The sequence below is a fragment of the Centruroides sculpturatus genome, unplaced genomic scaffold (assembly GCF_000671375.1).
Source record: "Centruroides sculpturatus isolate CEXI.00-Female unplaced genomic scaffold, Cexi_2.0 scaffold1097, whole genome shotgun sequence".
Classification (NCBI taxonomy): domain Eukaryota; kingdom Metazoa; phylum Arthropoda; class Arachnida; order Scorpiones; family Buthidae; genus Centruroides; species Centruroides sculpturatus.
The window spans coordinates 220,301-238,424 of NW_019385328.1; the positions used below are offsets into that span (position 1 = coordinate 220,301).

The 18,124-nt window shown below is 32.2% G+C and overlaps 1 protein-coding gene across 2 annotated transcripts; it reads right to left on the bottom strand.

The window, feature by feature from the left end:
- Positions 1–85: 85 nt before the first annotated feature.
- LOC111637716 lies at positions 86–7,344 on the bottom strand. 2 transcript variants are annotated; one of them, XM_023383279.1, is made up of 3 exons: positions 7,093–7,344; positions 5,640–6,115; positions 86–844 (listed from the first exon to the last, which is right to left on the bottom strand). In XM_023383279.1, exons 2-3 carry the CDS (start codon positions 6,069–6,071, stop codon positions 236–238), a joined length of 1,041 nt encoding a protein of 346 aa, XP_023239047.1. In that variant the 5' UTR covers positions 6,072–6,115; positions 7,093–7,344; the 3' UTR covers positions 86–235. The 2 variants fall into 2 exon arrangements, with proteins under 2 accessions (XP_023239047.1, XP_023239046.1); XM_023383278.1 differs by having other exon boundaries at positions 86–826; positions 5,622–6,115.
- Positions 7,345–18,124: the final 10,780 nt, after the last annotated feature.

The following is an 18,124-nucleotide window of genomic DNA, read 5'->3' on the forward strand; positions in this document are numbered from 1 at the left end:
ACTTGCCTTTTACTAATCCTCACTTTTTTTCCGACCACTTCATCTAAACGTCAACGAGTTGAACAAAAGTTACACCGTCTCTGGCTTGCGATAACTTTATAATTTATTTCATATCTACAAATAAATCCACTTTCTTCGGGCAATATTAAAGAAACATCGAAGAAATAAGGAATTTTTAAAATCTATTCAATAAATTTAGAAAATATTCATAAAACTTGAAAATGAAAGCGAAATTTCAAAAATACAAGACGACGTCGAAGTACACGTTGTAGAATTGGTTCTCTTGTAATCCCAAAGATTCTTCAAAAGTCCGAGCATCGGGATCAAAGCGACTGAAGAATCTGTGATTGGCGGGACGGATATTTAACGATATTTCGTAAAATTTACGAATCTCCTCAACGTAGAAGAAAACGGACAATCTCAGGGACGAATTCTTTTCCACAAAAATGGGAAAGTCCAAATCTACGGTTCCATCGGGTTTACAAAACTCCTTTTGTGATTGTAATCGGTTGGAGGCAAAATTGACGTATCCTTCTACATTGAACGGAATACTTGTTCTATGAGAATGGTGTAAAGGTAGTTTCAGAGTCTGTACGAAGCAGTGTTCCATCACTCTTATCTTTGTGCTAAATATGCTGTTAAGATCGCTATCGTTGGGTGTATACGGCGCCTGTTTTTCGTAAATAAACCATTCCGTGAAACTACTTTCGTTCCTCTTTCTTCTGTCCGAGCAAAGATGATCCAAAAATTTATCTTCTCTGAATAATGTCCAACAGGACAATATGCTTTGTTTTTCTACTTCGCTTAAACAGTTCAAAGGGAATACCACATTTCTCAGCTCTTNTAACAACAAATATGAAAGACTAAGTGCAACGTTGTAACAAATTTCATTTCCGTCCAAGTTAAGAATGATATGACTCATCGAAAACTGCGCGAACGAACATAAACAGTGGCGTAATCGTCCGTTATCGACCGACTTCAGACCAATTTTGAATTTGTAAACTGTCATTGCAATGGACAGTTGACATTGTGCTCTGGAGAAAACAATTTGTATCACTCTTGCTACGGATATAATTTGTAATCTGGAATTTTTTGCATATCTTTTTAATACGTATTTAATTGCGGCTCGCGAAAAATTTCAAATTTTGAAAAATGGCTCGGACTATCAAGGAGCTTGGCCACCCCGGATATATAGTGTCTACCTACGCACTTAGTTGTGACAGAAAAAACAATTGTTTATCATGTTAATATATAAGAAACAAATAAAAAAATAGTTATATTTGCTATATAAAACAGTGATAATTGTGATATTTTTTCTATATAATATGTACCGTAATTACCTGATGCGGCTATTGGGTATTTCTAACAAGCAGTGTTTGTCTCCTACCACAAAATTTACCACTGCTGTAATAATGCGTAGTATATGTATTCGTAAGAGCAAAAAATCATTAACAAATTGCTGTAATTTTTATACATATTTTAACCGTCATAACGGTTATTGGAAAACGCTATAGTAATCGCAATAACGCATTGTAATGAATTATTTGAGAGAAGTGCGTGGAATAACAAGAAGTGACTATGTGAGAATGAAGAAGTATTAGAAAAATGTTGGGTGAAGCCAACTACGGTTTCTCATTTCCCGGTCTTTTGCTTGTCCCGGTATTCTGGGATAAAAGTCGACAGTTTTCCGGGATCACGGGAAATCCCAGGACAGAATTAATTATTTTTAAGATATACAAAATATCGTGAAAGAAATCAAATAATATACAGTAATTATTTTTCTTTTTTTAAAGTAATTTTATACGTTCTGTAACCTCCAAAATCATATTAATATTTTAATTTATATGTTAGTTATTAATGCTGTTTTATTACAGTCATGTAAATTGGCAGATGTTTTACGGTTGTCGTGTAATATAAATTTTTATATTTACAAACTTTATACACAATATTTTGTGCAATGTCTACTAACCAAAAATTGCATAAACATTTATGATTGGGCTAGGTTAGTGTCAATCCTTGGCCCATTTCTTCTTTCCGCTATCTGCCACATTCGTGTTTAAATAAATCAAGACATAAAGGTGAGACAATTATTGCGATGTGTATCGAATGCTATTCTTCATTGTCAATGAAAAGGAAAATCAAATTTCATACACAATATACTACAAAACACAACCAACAGAACACATAAATCAGTTTTACATGGTCATTTATACATATAAATAAGGATGTTTGTTTGTTTTTTCGCTAGCACGCATAGGCCGTTCGACCAATCGCTACATAACTCGGCAGTTATGTTTATATACTTCTAACTTAGATAATGCCATATATCCCACCTAAAATTATCAATTAAATTTCTATATATGGGTTAATTTCTGTCTACATACCATTGCTGGCTTTGCACGCGTTAATTTAAAAAATAATTAACTAAATATAATCCTTACAAAAAAGGATGGAATTTTAAATTTAGCAACTTCGATCACGAGAGAGTCCATCACAACCTGTCTAACACGGATCATTTTTCAAATTTTAGTATAGACCAGTATTAATTGTGGTTGACCTTCCTCTATTCCAGGAGTCAATAACTACTTTGATCGAATTACTTCGACCCCCTTTCACAACACTTCCTTCCTCTTACCTGACTCACCGTTGTCGTGCCATTCGAGTAGCGCGATAAACTTGACGACGGTTGGCTAAATCAACCAAATGACCAATCTAATACATTTTAAAAATTCTTTATTCCTCTACTGTATACAACTTACTTTTTAAAAAAATGTGTCAGATTGGGCGCTCGGTGTGATAACCTCTCTCGTATGGTAACCTTTGTAATACTATAGTATACTGTAATATTATATTATAGAAGGGTTAGAAATAAAAAATCTAAATATATAAAATTGCTTGTCCTGACTGACTGACTGAATCACTCACTCACTGATTCATTATCGCCAGAGCAAACCACTTAACCTAAAGAGGTGAAATTTGGTAGACAGTTAGGGTACGTCATGGAAACGCACACTAATAAGGAAGTTTTTGAATTTCCTCCGTGGGGGGAGATTGAGAGGATTTAGTCTTCATCGAGTACTTAGGTGTATTAAATTAATAACATTTCACACATTGTTATAAATATTTTTATTTATTTCGATTTTAAAAATGTTCGAACCGTTTTAAATTCGAATTTGTTATTGCATATTGGTTCGATTATAAAACGATTGTAAACGTTTTAGAAAATTGATCAAATTGAAAGTATTTCTTTTTATTCTCGGCAATTCTCATCATTCTCGGCGGTAGGTGTTATATAACAATTACTATGGTTGTTGAAATACTGAATATAAATGGGGTTTGCTTGCAAAATCCGCGCGGGCAAGCCGCGGGTAACAGCTAGTAATCTAATAATTTTACTGTTTTTTTATCTTTGCCAGTGCATCGCCGAGGTTATCTGCTAGTGTAATATAAATAAAAAAAGAAAAGTTATAAATGTATACAACAATTCTGGAGCCGTATCCTGATTATCGTCTCTCGCCTTCAAGAAATAATCTTTAGGTCACAAGACGGTTGCCGATTTGCCGCCCCCACGAGAGAAGTGACAATTGGTTAGACACGAATTTCAAAGCTTTTATTTGCATAAATGATTAGGACTACTGCATAAGCAGTTTTACATCGCATAGGACATTGAAGCATAATCTCCGAATGCAAGACGTCTTTTGAATTTAACAATTCTCATCAATGAGCACATTTTGAAATTGTATTAATCGTGTTTTAAATAATGAGTTTACTTCTGAAATAAATTTCCATACTTCATTTAGTCTACTTTTATCCATTACTTTCAAAAGTAGATCTCTTGCCATTGGTCAATTTATGACCAATTTATGACCGAAACAATAAGAATATTAAAATCAATCGTCGTCAATATTCCGCGTGAAAGGAGGTATTAATACAATGAGACACTCTTCGTCCTTCTCCAGATATTTTTTTGCCGTTTGGTTCGTTTCCTGACGACCCCCCTTCAACCTTTAGATCATCGATCAATTAATTATTATTATTATTTTTCCTCTCTCTCGAAAGATTACTTCTTAAACGCGTAATTACTAACAGAAATAATATTTTTTAATATTAAGAGTTTAGTTACTTGTAAAGTAACGATATAAGTAATACACAAAGGTGACGTTCACTAAATTTTTTCGTTGCTATAGCTACAGACTAGTTATATACAAATATAAAACAGATTAATACGAACATAAAGAGTAAAAATGTACAAATTTGCATAACGACCAACAACGACACTACATATTACACTAGATTCTGCCTCGCATACAACAACTGTTTAAAGAATGTGATAAACTATTTCACATATACATAAAAGATAAGAATTTCCTTTATGTAAAAATAGCAAATTTCTAACATATTGCTGTCCTTGATAATAATATAAATTACAAATACCTGTATTGAATTAATTAGTCGCTTTGGTACATATTATTAAATTATTATCGAATTGGAAAATCTCTGACTGTTAAACCATTTCTTCAATTATTAGGTTTCTGTACTTCTTTATAATATTTATTTCTTTATTTTTACTAAAATATATTTGTTTACTTCCCCAGCGTGTATATACATCAGTGAAAAAGTATGGAAATAAATCAGAAAATAACTTCGTCAAGGTTTTTCTATATGTAAGTATATTAGTTTGTGTTGGGCGGAAGCGTTTTTGTTCATCTAATTTGAATTTTATAAGTCTTGGTTTTTTTTTGGTCGAAAATTTCTGAAATTTTGCAGAGAAGTTTGTTCATTAGGAGAATCGATGCCGTTCAATTTTGGTGGCTAAAGATCTACGAGGTGGGGGAAGAATGAAACTCGAGTGGGGTCGGACTTCGTATGAATTTCACTCGCTATTAGTATTTGCAATTTATTCTTTTATAAAACTCGTCTCTACCTTGAAAACGAAGATTTTGCAATTTAAGTCTTCCAATAGAAGATGAAAAATGAGGCAATGCTGAAATATTTTACTGCAGATAAATTGCGAAAGTTAATTTTCAATTTACGCACCAGGTATTAGGCTAACAGTTTAACTCTCGCCATTTAAAGTAAAATTCCCGAAATCTGCTTACTTAATTCTAAGATTTTATTGTCTGTACAAATAATCTACAAGAGAGAAAGAGATAGTGTATACCCATTATCCAACATGTTATACAACACACAATATGGCTACAATATCAGACATGAAAAAACAACACAGTTTACTCTGTCACATCTCATGTACATGGACGACATAAAACTTATGCATCCACACAGAAACAACTTTAGCAGCTCCTATAAGGCGTGTTTCAAATTTATACGGACACGAAAAAATTAAAGCGAAACTTAAATTTGCTGCATTAAGTGACAAATCTTTTATTAAAAATAACGTGGATTTACTTGTTTCCACACTGCAAAATAAGAATTTTAGTCAAACATTAATATTTTGTCACTGAAAATAATATTTTTGAAAATTTTGTACAAAAAAACTGTTACATATTTATCCGGACAGGCACTCATTTCATGACTTAAATAGANAAATTTTTGGATCATCTTTGCTCGGACTTTGTTATGCTTTGTTTTTCTACTTCGCTTAAACAGTTCAAAGGGAATACCACATTTCTCAGCTCTTTCTCACTCATGGCCAGAAACCGAATTTTGGGAATGAACGGCTCCATGTTTATTCTACATCTTTCCATTTGGGTAGCGTCGTTCGGAGGCAATTCTCCACTTACTTCCGCTCGTCGTTGCAGACGAACTTTCACCCAGTTGTAAACTGCGAGGAACAAAGACACTTCCGTTAATGATTCGTAAACGGGACGAGAGAGTAATCGGTCGATCGTCGTCCTTTTGCATTGTAAAAAGTCGTCCGCGAGAAATATCTCTTTCCATTCTTCATCGAAAAATTCCCAGCAGTGATACTGCAGCCATCTGTCCATTTGTTCGCAAGCGAAATCGTGTATTCGGCAAACATTTGACAAGTTCAAGTCGTAAATTATGAAAGATTGACATTCTACAAAAAGTTTTTCGATCCGGTATCGTTTGCTGATGCCGTAGATGTCCATTGCGTTTCGTAGGGATTCCAAACGAAAACTGTCCACGAATGAATCTAAGAATTGTAAAATTAAAAAATTATTTAATACAAATTAACCGTTATGTTTTAATTTTATGTTTAATTTCGTGTTTACAAAAATGTCTTTTATTCGTAACTTAACATAACTTAAAACACGTGAGTAGACAAAGATGTTACGTCATAATTCAGAACAATCGAGTTTTCAAAGTTCCGTAACATCCGCATCCATTCATTGCTTCGTATTTACTCCGTTTCCTTACATTGTATATTAAAAATTAATTATTAGAGTTTTGATATCGATTCGACAAGCATATTAACGTACTTTTGCACAATAGCCGCCTTCTGGTTTTAGAGGCAATAAAGTAAATACTGAAGAGTTTTACTCTACGAAAGTTCGTTGGCAGATTCGGACCTACTTCTAACTTCTACGGTAAAAATTTTGTAGTGTTATGCCGTATACATCTTTCGAACTTGTAGATGATTTAATCCACGATCTCGTAAAAATATTCAATGGTAATACTTCTTGCAGTAAAACTAGGTTTTTGCCAGCCATATTTGATATTAGACTGGCTATAGCCTTTTTTAAAGTGTTTATGGTTTAGAGTTCATGCATACGTATCCGGTTTTAGCTAAAGTTAAAAGCTTGACCTCCCCTCGATGGTCGTATGCAGTATCTAGTCCTCAGGAAAACCACGTACAAATTTCAAGAACCCATTTTTCTAAAAGTTACATTAAGCTATAGAAATAAAAATATGCGAATGTGAAAAATAAAATTAAGTAACACGCGTATCGAAATGTCATTATACCAAATTTGGTTTTACATGGACTGCTGTATATCTTTTTATGCAACTTCGTAAGGGAATTCAATCTCCCGGTATATAAATGACAGAAAATTTACTTTTTTTCAGAAGTAACATCAAAGAATTGAAAAAAGTTCTAGTTTACTCGTTATAATAAATATCAATTAGTATAAAGCATAATTTAAAATTGATTTTTGTATTGACTGAACTTACGATATAACTTGAGAGATTTGTCGAGGAGGATAAGGCATTGGAAAAATTCCCGACACTCGATAATCTTCCAGCATGGAATTGAGCACGGGGCTTTCGACGTTCCTGATGCAAGACTCTGCAACGTTTACTTTTTCTTCTCCCATACAAGTAATTTCTATTTCCAATGCGCTGGATTCCATATTTTTCGGGGTTCAGCTTCGAGAAGCGCCAACAATCCAATAATGCAAGTGATTGTAATATTAGTAAAAAGTAATTGTTGGCACTTCATTATTTTAAATCCATTGTTTCACGCCATAGAAAGACATAACGATTTACTTTCTACATATATGTAGACACGGATATACATGAATTTTTAGAAAATTTTAAATTCGCGTAAACAGAAATTCAATCTTTCGTAGTGTTACATACGAAAACCAGTAAGATATACTGTTTATCTCCAAACAATTCTTTATAAGTCTGCTGTAGTTTTTAAATCACACAGCAAACTCTCAAAATGAAAAGTAAGAGAAAAAGTAATCTTTAGCTATGTCATAAAATAGAATGACCATAGATGAAAAGTCCTGTCAGAATAAAAAGATGACGTATATACACGAGATGTTGAAAAGTCTTAAACTTTTTGTGTATTTTTCTATAGATTAGTCTACATTATTATGTCTTACAAAATCTACAATGTTGATGTACCTTTTTCTGTACCTTATTATTTACTGTTGTTTAATTCTTTCTTAATTATTACTGGTATAATTGTTAAAAAACATCACAAACCCTAAAAACCGATGAGTAAATTGTCTTTTCGACTTGTTAAATGACGTTCCTAGGTAATATTTGTTTTGACGTTACACTAAAAAAGCAAGCTTAAGAATTAGACATTTTAGATTTTTCCACGGAGAAAAGACTCCGATTTATTTAACAAACAAACATATAAAAATCTAGTAACGAGTCGCTTAACATTATCGGAAACATTTGACGGCGCCATCTGTTATGATATTTTATTAAATAAACTGTTTATATTTTTTACTATTATTAAATGGCAAATTGTTTAATTTTCAGGGTAGAGGAGGTTTTGTATTAAAAAATAATTATAAACGCTAATAATGAGTTAAGTCGCCATTAAGTGTGACTGCACTGATTACGGTACAATGCATCATAAATGAGATTCGGGATGTTTTATCTCTGACATATAAAGATATGTTGTCATCGTTCTCATAGAATTTTTTCCGAGCAAGTAACGACCTTAATAAACACGTTTTCATAAATTTCGGTTTACAAAAGCCTCTTTCATCAAAAGCTGCACTAACAGGTAGTGTTAGAAGTATTCTCAATGCAACTTCTAAATTTGAACTAAACTATATTAATGAATCGCTTTTAAAAGATCTAAACTTGAAGTTTCTTTAATGTCTGAAATTATCGTTATTGCTTGATTTTTCAAACTAATTATTTCTGATAATAATTCTACGGAATTTATATTGTTTGGATATTTAAGGAAGAAAACTTACTATGGCGATATCATATGTAAAAACGAATGTAGTACCGAGCCAGAGCGTTTGACACAAATCGTTAGTGTGCTTAAAAGCATTTCATAAACACTGCAAGAGACATTTAAGTTTCTTTTTTATTTTGCAATTTATTAATTTTCATTTTTCATTAATTTGGAGCAGTTTCTCATTGTTCAAGTGAGGCAAGTGCCTGGTTTGCCTTATCCTTGTCACGGCTCTACTTTTCATCTGATCCGAAGAGTAAAATAGCACGTTTATTGTACTGTCAACATTGTACTGTCAATAAAATAAAATGTAGTGACATAGGCAAAGTTTAAACAGTACGATTTGTGATATACCTGCACAATATACGTACTTTGTAAATTAGTTAGTTAAATTAGTAATAATTAGTTAAAAGTGAAGATAAATTTAATTTATGGATAGACAACTGCTTAAAAATAAATTTTCCCATAAAAAATAATACTGTAAGATTATGAGACGGGTCTATGAATAAAAGATAGAGGGACTTAAAATTTGATATTCTCTTATTGAGAGAAGTGCTATTGTTAGTAATCATCGAACATTTTGTAAAACACATAAGTATAGGCCTATAGCTCAGCGATTCCCAAAATGTGCCACGAAATATAAAATTTTCATAATTTTACTTTTACTTTCAATTCAATGTTTTAAGATGTGACATATAGCAGACCTAGTGAAAATTATGAAATCATTAATAAAGGTGAATTAATATCTACTACCTTCATTCTAGAAGGTAGCACATAGAATCGCAAAATGTAATAAGCCTCATACCATCGCACAAAAACTCATCATACCGGCTGCTGTAGATATAGTAAACATTTTGATCGGCGAGTGTACTGGAAAACAACTTTCAAAAGTCCCTTTGTCCAATAACGCCATCAGTCGCATAATACAGGGCATAGCGAATGACTCCAATGTTCATTTAATTGAAAGAATAAAAGAGAAGGAATTTGGGTCGCAGCTGGATGTGGACACATTTAATAATAATGATGTTCACTCGATTTGCTGTGTACAGTTTATAGATAATAATAATATTGTAGAAGACTTTCTCTTTTGTAAAAGCACCACAGCTGTTGCTAAGGCTCACGACTTGTTCGCGATCCTTGGCATTTTTATATCCGAAAATAATTTGGAGTGAAGCAAATGCATTGGTGTCTGTACTGATGGTGTTCGTTCTATGTCCGGATGTTATGGAGGACTGCGAGCACTTTTTCGAAGCAAAGACCCCGATGCACTGTGGACCCATTGCGTTATTAACAACGAAGCACTCGCGTCAAAATATATTAGTTCTACATTAAATCATGCATTAGGATAGGTAGTAAATACAGTAAACTTTATAAAAATTAAGCCGTTGAAAGCAAGATTTTTCAAAAAACCTATGTGAGGATATGTGATCCGAGCACGCGTCCTTGTACTACAGCACTTCGAGAAAGTACAAAACATTACCACGAGACAGTCCTCGCTCTCTCCTGGTAATGTTTTGTCTCGTACGTTTGAACTGCGTCAGGAAATGTATATTTTATTAAAGAGGACGATACAAGTAAGCCTAAAATTTTGTGATTGAAGATTTTTGGTAAAACTAGCGTACTTACGTGATATTATTGAAAAGCCAAATGCTCGGAATCTCTCTCTGCAGGTAAGCGACACGCACCTTTTAACGTCGATTGAAAAAATTTTGGCTTTTCTAAAAAAATTAAAACTATGGAAAAGAAAAATAAACGAAGACGGAGGAAAGAATGTTTCTCCTTGTTGCAACAGTGTACGACTTTCAATGGAGTTGTTTCTCTCGAGGTATGAACTCTATTTTCGAAGAAAATTTATCACAGCTTATCGCCTGGTTTGAGAAATATTTTCAAAATGTCGATAAATTTGTTATATATTTTCAAAATATCGATAAATTTGCACGAATTCAACATCCATTTAATGCCGGTGCTCCATCCGAATTTACTACTGCGGAAGAAGAGAATCTTATTGAGTTGTCTCCGGACAATACGTTGAAAACAAAATTTAGCAGCATGGAATTAACTGAATTTTGGATATCAGTAAAAGACGAATAACCCTTCAGAATGGTAAAGCTCAGAGAATTTTAATTCCATATGCGACTTCTTATTTGTGCGTAGCTGAGTCTGTGATAGAAAATAAGCATTGCACGAAAATTAATGTGCAGAAGTTAATAAAAGTGGCTGTGTCCAGTTTGATTCCAAGATTTAAGAAATTGTGCGGTGATCAACAGGTTCATCCATCCTACCAATTATAATTAATTGAATTTGTTGAATTATATATTTTTGTTATCTTAAATACAGCAGACCCCCCTATAACGCTTAGATACGTTCCACGCTAATCGAATTTTACGTTGTAGGAATGATTAAATACATGAGCCAATCGCAGCCCGATAGGTGTGAACTTTATGGACTAAGGCTGTTTGAAAGGTTTTCTTCTATAAAATTAACCGATTCTAGACTAATTCTACTCAACATTTCCAAAACACGTATNAACCTTGTTAATGAAATAACTGCAGCACAGTGAGAGTTTAGTAGTTATCTGGTCATAGAAAGACAGATATTCCAATGATCCGAAAAAAAGCTTTATGTGATGTCATAAGTATCCTGTGCATTTATTACTTAAAAATGATTGCTAAATAGATAAATGTACAGGATACTTATGATATCACATAAAGCTTTTTTTTCGGATAATTGGAATATCTGTCTTTCTATGACTGGATAACTACTGAACTCTCACGTTCTAAAAATCTACAAGGCAAATAATTTATTTTTTTAATAAAGAGATTTATTCTGGAAGACTCAAGTGTTGATGTCCATTGCTCACTTGGATAGAGCATGGGAGAGCTGGGGTAACTTTTAGATTATTGCAAGTAATATAGTAATGCTTAGAGATTCTTTTAGATATTCTCCTATAAGCAGAAACAGTGTAATAAAAGCTGAAACTGTCTTTGATAGACTTGATAAAATAAAGTGCATTGTTACTGTTTTTGATCTTATCCTTGTCTAATTTTAATATTTGCATAACCACAAAATATCTCTCAAAACNTATCCGAACTGTTCATTAACCTATTATTGATTTGCCATAGGTTTTTATGGAAATTTGATTAAATTGTTCTGGAGACCCCAAAAAATAAAAAATATATACTTACTACATTCATTTATATGTAATAATAAAAATACATATGCACACAGTCTTGCATTTTTATTATTCATGTTTTTTCTGTTTGTGGGGGTTAAAGAATCTGTCTAATGTCGATTGCTTTTCTCTCTTCTTCAGCATTTTTCAGAAATAATTAATAGCATTTTCGTTGTAGAGATCCCTAAGCCTATTAACCCCAACCTGGTTTAAATGCCATTCTAAGACCATTGTTCTCCCACTTCTTGAAAAGATCTTTAATAGTAGATATCGGCATTAATCCTCTTTTTCAGAACAAAACATATCTTGCAAAGTTTCTTGCTGTTCTTCATTCAAGTGTTCTCAATGTTCTTCTGTCAGATCAGTTTCAGGTTCTATTATGAGCTCTTCAATATTCTTTATTTTTCAGATATGATTTTTGTTACTCCTTAAGCTGCTTGAATCTTCTTGATTATACAGTATCTTTCTTAGATAAGTGGCCTACTGTAAATCTACTGCCCAGCAACATCAGACATCTTCTGCCCACTCTGCTATTATACTCTCACCTTCTGGAAATAAAACTGATGCAAAACTTAACAAGTGCCCGCCCAACAGTCTCACCAATACTATAAAAGAATTGTTTCTGTCAAAAAAATAAAAGGCTGGAATTACAAGGGAGAGTTTCAACATTTGGAGGAATACTATCCGATCAGTATATACCAGGTTGAGCATCGAGGTCAACGTCTCCCACACTCCGAAAAGTTTCAAATTGTTGTCCAAAGACAAGGAAATACCAATCAGTATTCATTGTTTTAGGTCGCTTCTTCTTGTGTTTGTTCTGTGAGGTGTTCATTATCCGAACATAAAACTTTTTCACAAAAGTGTTCATTATCCGTTTTGTTCTTTAACTGATCACCCACTGTATAATGGCTTTCTTGACAACTCTACTAAGAATAAACTTGAACATATGACTGTTTTAGGTTAAGAGTTTTATATCAACAATGAAAACATGAGGTAACGCATTACCCTCATCATTAATCTGAAATTCTGACAACTGAAGTTGGTTAGCATTAGGAATGCTAAACTGCCACTCTGGGACCTGATGTAAAATTGAAAGAAGCCATTAACCATGTGAAATAGAATCAATGAGAAGAGCCTCAGGGTACCAGAGAACAGGTAGACACAGACCATCTGCAAACAGCCCAGAAAACACATGCTGTACTGATGACTTTCATTTAGAATGCCAAATTTTAAATGAGCTCACTGTAATTTAATTGAATAAAACGTTGAATCGACAGGTTCCTGCTATTATTTTATTATTATTAACAGTGTGTTGCAATATGAGTATAAACCATCTCTGGTTAGAGCTTGTAGGACTTTTCCATTTTAATGAGGAAAAATTTTGTGAGATCATCACAATTCCAGGCTGCAATTTTTAATCATATTCTTAAATTAATTCATTTAATTTAAAATACATATTCTCTATATCAAATCAGTAGTGTCTTGTCTCTGTACATCATACTTTTCATGATAACAATGCAATTGTGCCAATCATCTATGTAACTCCATTCAGGGTCAACTGTTTTAATTAAAACCATGTAATTTTCAATCTAGACTGAAAGTTTGTATATAGTTAATCAGGGCCTCTTGCCCCTAAGCTTTCCATATCTGGTCTTAAACATTCATTTATCTAAACTGTTCTCAATATTACGGACAGATGCACAGAGAGACAGACAGGTGGAAATTTATAGGTTTACAATTTTATTTCAGAGAGTGCTATTATCATTCTGTGTTGTAAGAGTATTCTGAATTCCTTTCTCTCTGGGATTTAATCTGGGGTTGANACTACTACACCTGCAATGCAACGTAGAGCTGATACAACAACATTAGCTTCTGCATCTGTAGGACTAGGTAGAGCTGACACAACTACTACACCTGCGATGCAACGTAGAGCTGATACAACAACAATAGCTTCTGTATCTGTAGGATTAGGCAGAGCTGATACAACAACAACTACACCAGTAATGCATTGGAGAGCCAATAAATTTATTGTATGATGATGATACAGTAACTGCTGTGTATCATTTGTTCCAAGGTAAAACATGTAATTGCACTATTTCTTTTTAAATTAATTTCAACAAGAAGTTATATTAATGATGATAATAGAATTAAAATAGATTCATAAATGTAATATTATTGTCATTAGAACTCAACATCATTCTCTGTAAAGATATATTTATAATTTGAATTAAACAGTAAACAATTATTTAAATATAATAAAAATTTTATAATTATTATTTCAGGTTCCAAGACATGAAAATGAGTTATTCAATTAATTACATCTGTTTACAGATTATTTTGACTAATTATAAAAATTTTAAATTCTTTCAAATATGTAAATTTTGAAGTAAATAAAATAATTTTTATGCATTGCATTTTAAGTTGTTGTTTTGATCAAATTTGTTAAACAAGAAATATTGGTAAAGTAAAACTGCTTTACTTAAGCTGCAGGACTGTTCTTTGGTTCTCTGTATACACTGTTTAATTTGAATGAAAATTTTTAGTCAGAAATGATGCACAATACTGCCAAGACAATAAAACATTAAGGCAGTCAGTCTAGAGAATTTGATATTGCGTAAAAATGCAATTACCGATTCAGTAAACAAGAGCAATTGAACATGTGCATTCACCATTACTAATAAATCTGAAAATGTTCATGCCAGAATAAAAAATTATTAATAAATTAAATTACAGTGGGTGATCGGTTAATGAACACAATCCGTTCCAAGACTTTGTTCACTATCCGAACTGTTCATTAACCTATTATTGATTTGCCATAGGTTTTTATGGAAATTTGATTAAATTGTTCTGGAGACCCCAAAAAATAAAAAATATATACTTACTACATTCATTTATATGTAATAATAAAAATACATATGCACACAGTCTTGCATTTTTATTATTCATGTTTTTTCTGTTTGTGGGGGTTAAAGAATCTGTCTAATGTCGATTGCTTTTCTCTCTTCTTCAGCATTTTTCAGAAATAATTAATAGCATTTTCGTTGTAGAGATCCCTAAGCCTATTAACCCCAACCTGGTTTAAATGCCATTCTAAGACCATTGTTCTCCCACTTCTTGAAAAGATCTTTAATAGTAGATATCGGCATTAATCCTCTTTTTCAGAACAAAACATATCTTGCAAAGTTTCTTGCTGTTCTTCATTCAAGTGTTCTCAATGTTCTTCTGTCAGATCAGTTTCAGGTTCTATTATGAGCTCTTCAATATTCTTTATTTTTCAGATATGATTTTTGTTACTCCTTAAGCTGCTTGAATCTTCTTGATTATACAGTATCTTTCTTAGATAAGTGGCCTACTGTAAATCTACTGCCCAGCAACATCAGACATCTTCTGCCCACTCTGCTATTATACTCTCACCTTCTGGAAATAAAACTGATGCAAAACTTAACAAGTGCCCGCCCAACAGTCTCACCAATACTATAAAAGAATTGTTTCTGTCAAAAAAATAAAAGGCTGGAATTACAAGGGAGAGTTTCAACATTTGGAGGAATACTATCCGATCAGTATATACCAGGTTGAGCATCGAGGTCAACGTCTCCCACACTCCGAAAAGTTTCAAATTGTTGTCCAAAGACAAGGAAATACCAATCAGTATTCATTGTTTTAGGTCGCTTCTTCTTGTGTTTGTTCTGTGAGGTGTTCATTATCCGAACATAAAACTTTTTCACAAAAGTGTTCATTATCCGTTTTGTTCTTTAACTGATCACCCACTGTATAATGGCTTTCTTGACAACTCTACTAAGAATAAACTTGAACATATGACTGTTTTAGGTTAAGAGTTTTATATCAACAATGAAAACATGAGGTAACGCATTACCCTCATCATTAATCTGAAATTCTGACAACTGAAGTTGGTTAGCATTAGGAATGCTAAACTGCCACTCTGGGACCTGATGTAAAATTGAAAGAAGCCATTAACCATGTGAAATAGAATCAATGAGAAGAGCCTCAGGGTACCAGAGAACAGGTAGACACAGACCATCTGCAAACAGCCCAGAAAACACATGCTGTACTGATGACTTTCATTTAGAATGCCAAATTTTAAATGAGCTCACTGTAATTTAATTGAATAAAACGTTGAATCGACAGGTTCCTGCTATTATTTTATTATTATTAACAGTGTGTTGCAATATCAGTATAAATCATCTCTGGTTAGAGCTTGTAGGACTTTTCCATTTTAATGAGGAAAAATTTTGTGAGATCATCACAATGCCAGGCTGCAATTTTTAATCATATTCTTAAATTAATTCATTTAATTTAAAATACATATTCTCTATATCAAATCAGTAGTGTCTTGTCTCTGTACATCATACTTTTCATGATAACAATGCAATTGTGCCAATCATCTATGTAACTCCATTCAGGGTCAACTGTTTTAATTAAAACCATGTAATTTTCAATCTAGACTGAAAGTTTGTATATAGTTAATCAGGGCCTCTTGCCCCTAAGCTTTCCATATCTGGTCTTAAACATTCATTTATCTAAACTGTTCTCAATATTACGGACAGATGCACAGAGAGACAGACAGGTGGAAATTTATAGGTTTACAATTTTATTTCAGAGAGTGCTATTATCATTCTGTGTTGTAAGAGTATTCTGAATTCCTTTCTCTCTGGGATTTAATCTGGGGTTGACTAGCTGTGAACCATTGCTTATCTTTTTTGCATAATAATTAATTTTTGTATTTTAACTAGGAAATATTATTATTATTATATATTTTTTTTCAGTTTGTGTAAAAACTGCACTTAAAAAAAAACACTTATCTTTACTATTGAGGCACCAGGTCATCATAGTTTGGTCACTAATTTTTGTTTATTTAATCATTGTATATTATATATTGTAAATCTATTATTTGAATTTTATATGTAATTTTATTTTGATGTATTTCTTTTCCATTATTTTGTTCCCTCAAAGAAAATGTGGAAAACTTTGTATTCTGAAGCACAAAAAGAAACTAGATTCTGTCCATTAAAACAATCACAAATGTTATTGACCTCCTCCTGAGATCAGCATCAGATTTAAAGTTAATCATTCTATAATTGAACAATACATAAGAAACGTCTGCAGAATTTGAATTTATAACAATAAGTTCTAATAGAATATTCCATTATAGAATGATTAGCTTTAAATCTGAAGTAGATCTTAAGAGGAAATCAAAAACATTTGCCATTCTTTTAATTTCATATTACTAGATAGAACTTGTTAGATGATGTGTTAAGTGTTACAAAACAATCCAGTTAACTTTTTACTGATTTAAATAAAATAAATATATGGCTAATACCAACAATAAACCTTTCAGGATGTTAAAATAATGGAACAGAAACCTTGTTAATGAAATAACTGCAGCACAGTGAGAGTTCAGTAGTTACCTGGTCATAGAAAGACAGATATTCCAATGATCCGAAAAAAGCTTTATGTGATGTCATAAGTGTCCTGTGCATTTATTAATTAAAAATAATTGTTAAATAGATAAATGTACAAGATAATTATGATATCACATAAAGCTTTTTTTTGGATAATTGAAATATCTGTCTTTCTATGACTGGATAACTAGTAATGTTTAGAGATTCTTTTAGATATTCTCCTATAAGCAGAAACAGTGTAATAAAAGCTGAAACTGTCTTTGATAGACTTGATAAAATAAAGTGCATTGTTACTGTTTTTGATCTTATCCTTGTCTAATTTTAATATTTGCATAACCACAAAATATCTCTCAAAACACATATTTAAAAAAAATCTTATGATGATGTCTAAGAGTTTTCCAATGATAATGTAATGTATGTATGGTAACACAATTGAAGAGGTTCGCTTGGAAATAAAAAAAGCTTTAGTATACAAGTTAATTAAATTAATGGTGACTTTATTGAAAAAACTGTGTTATAACTTAATTTCTATTGTTTTCTATTCTGGGTAGTTCAATATTTCTATCTGCTAACAGAGAAGAATACACAAAGATTCATTAAACAAATGCTTTCAATATCTTGTAGGATATGAATATCATGTGCTTCTCCATCCTACGATATTCTTCTGGCTATTTAATGGCCAGAGATATATCCTAGGATGAAGCAGCTCATTCTTTACTAACTCAGATTTAACCATTTTTCATGTATTTCGGATTAAATCTTGATTTTCTTGAATATTATGTAAGATGTTTTTCTCTATTTGAGTAAATTTGTCACTGAGTACATCAAAGTCTATAGAATTTATTACATGTTAAATCATCTCAAAGATAAAAATTAAATGTATTTTTTTATATTCATACAAACAGTTAAATCTGCAGAGACATACACACATTACATATACATATATAGCATAGGATAGCATAT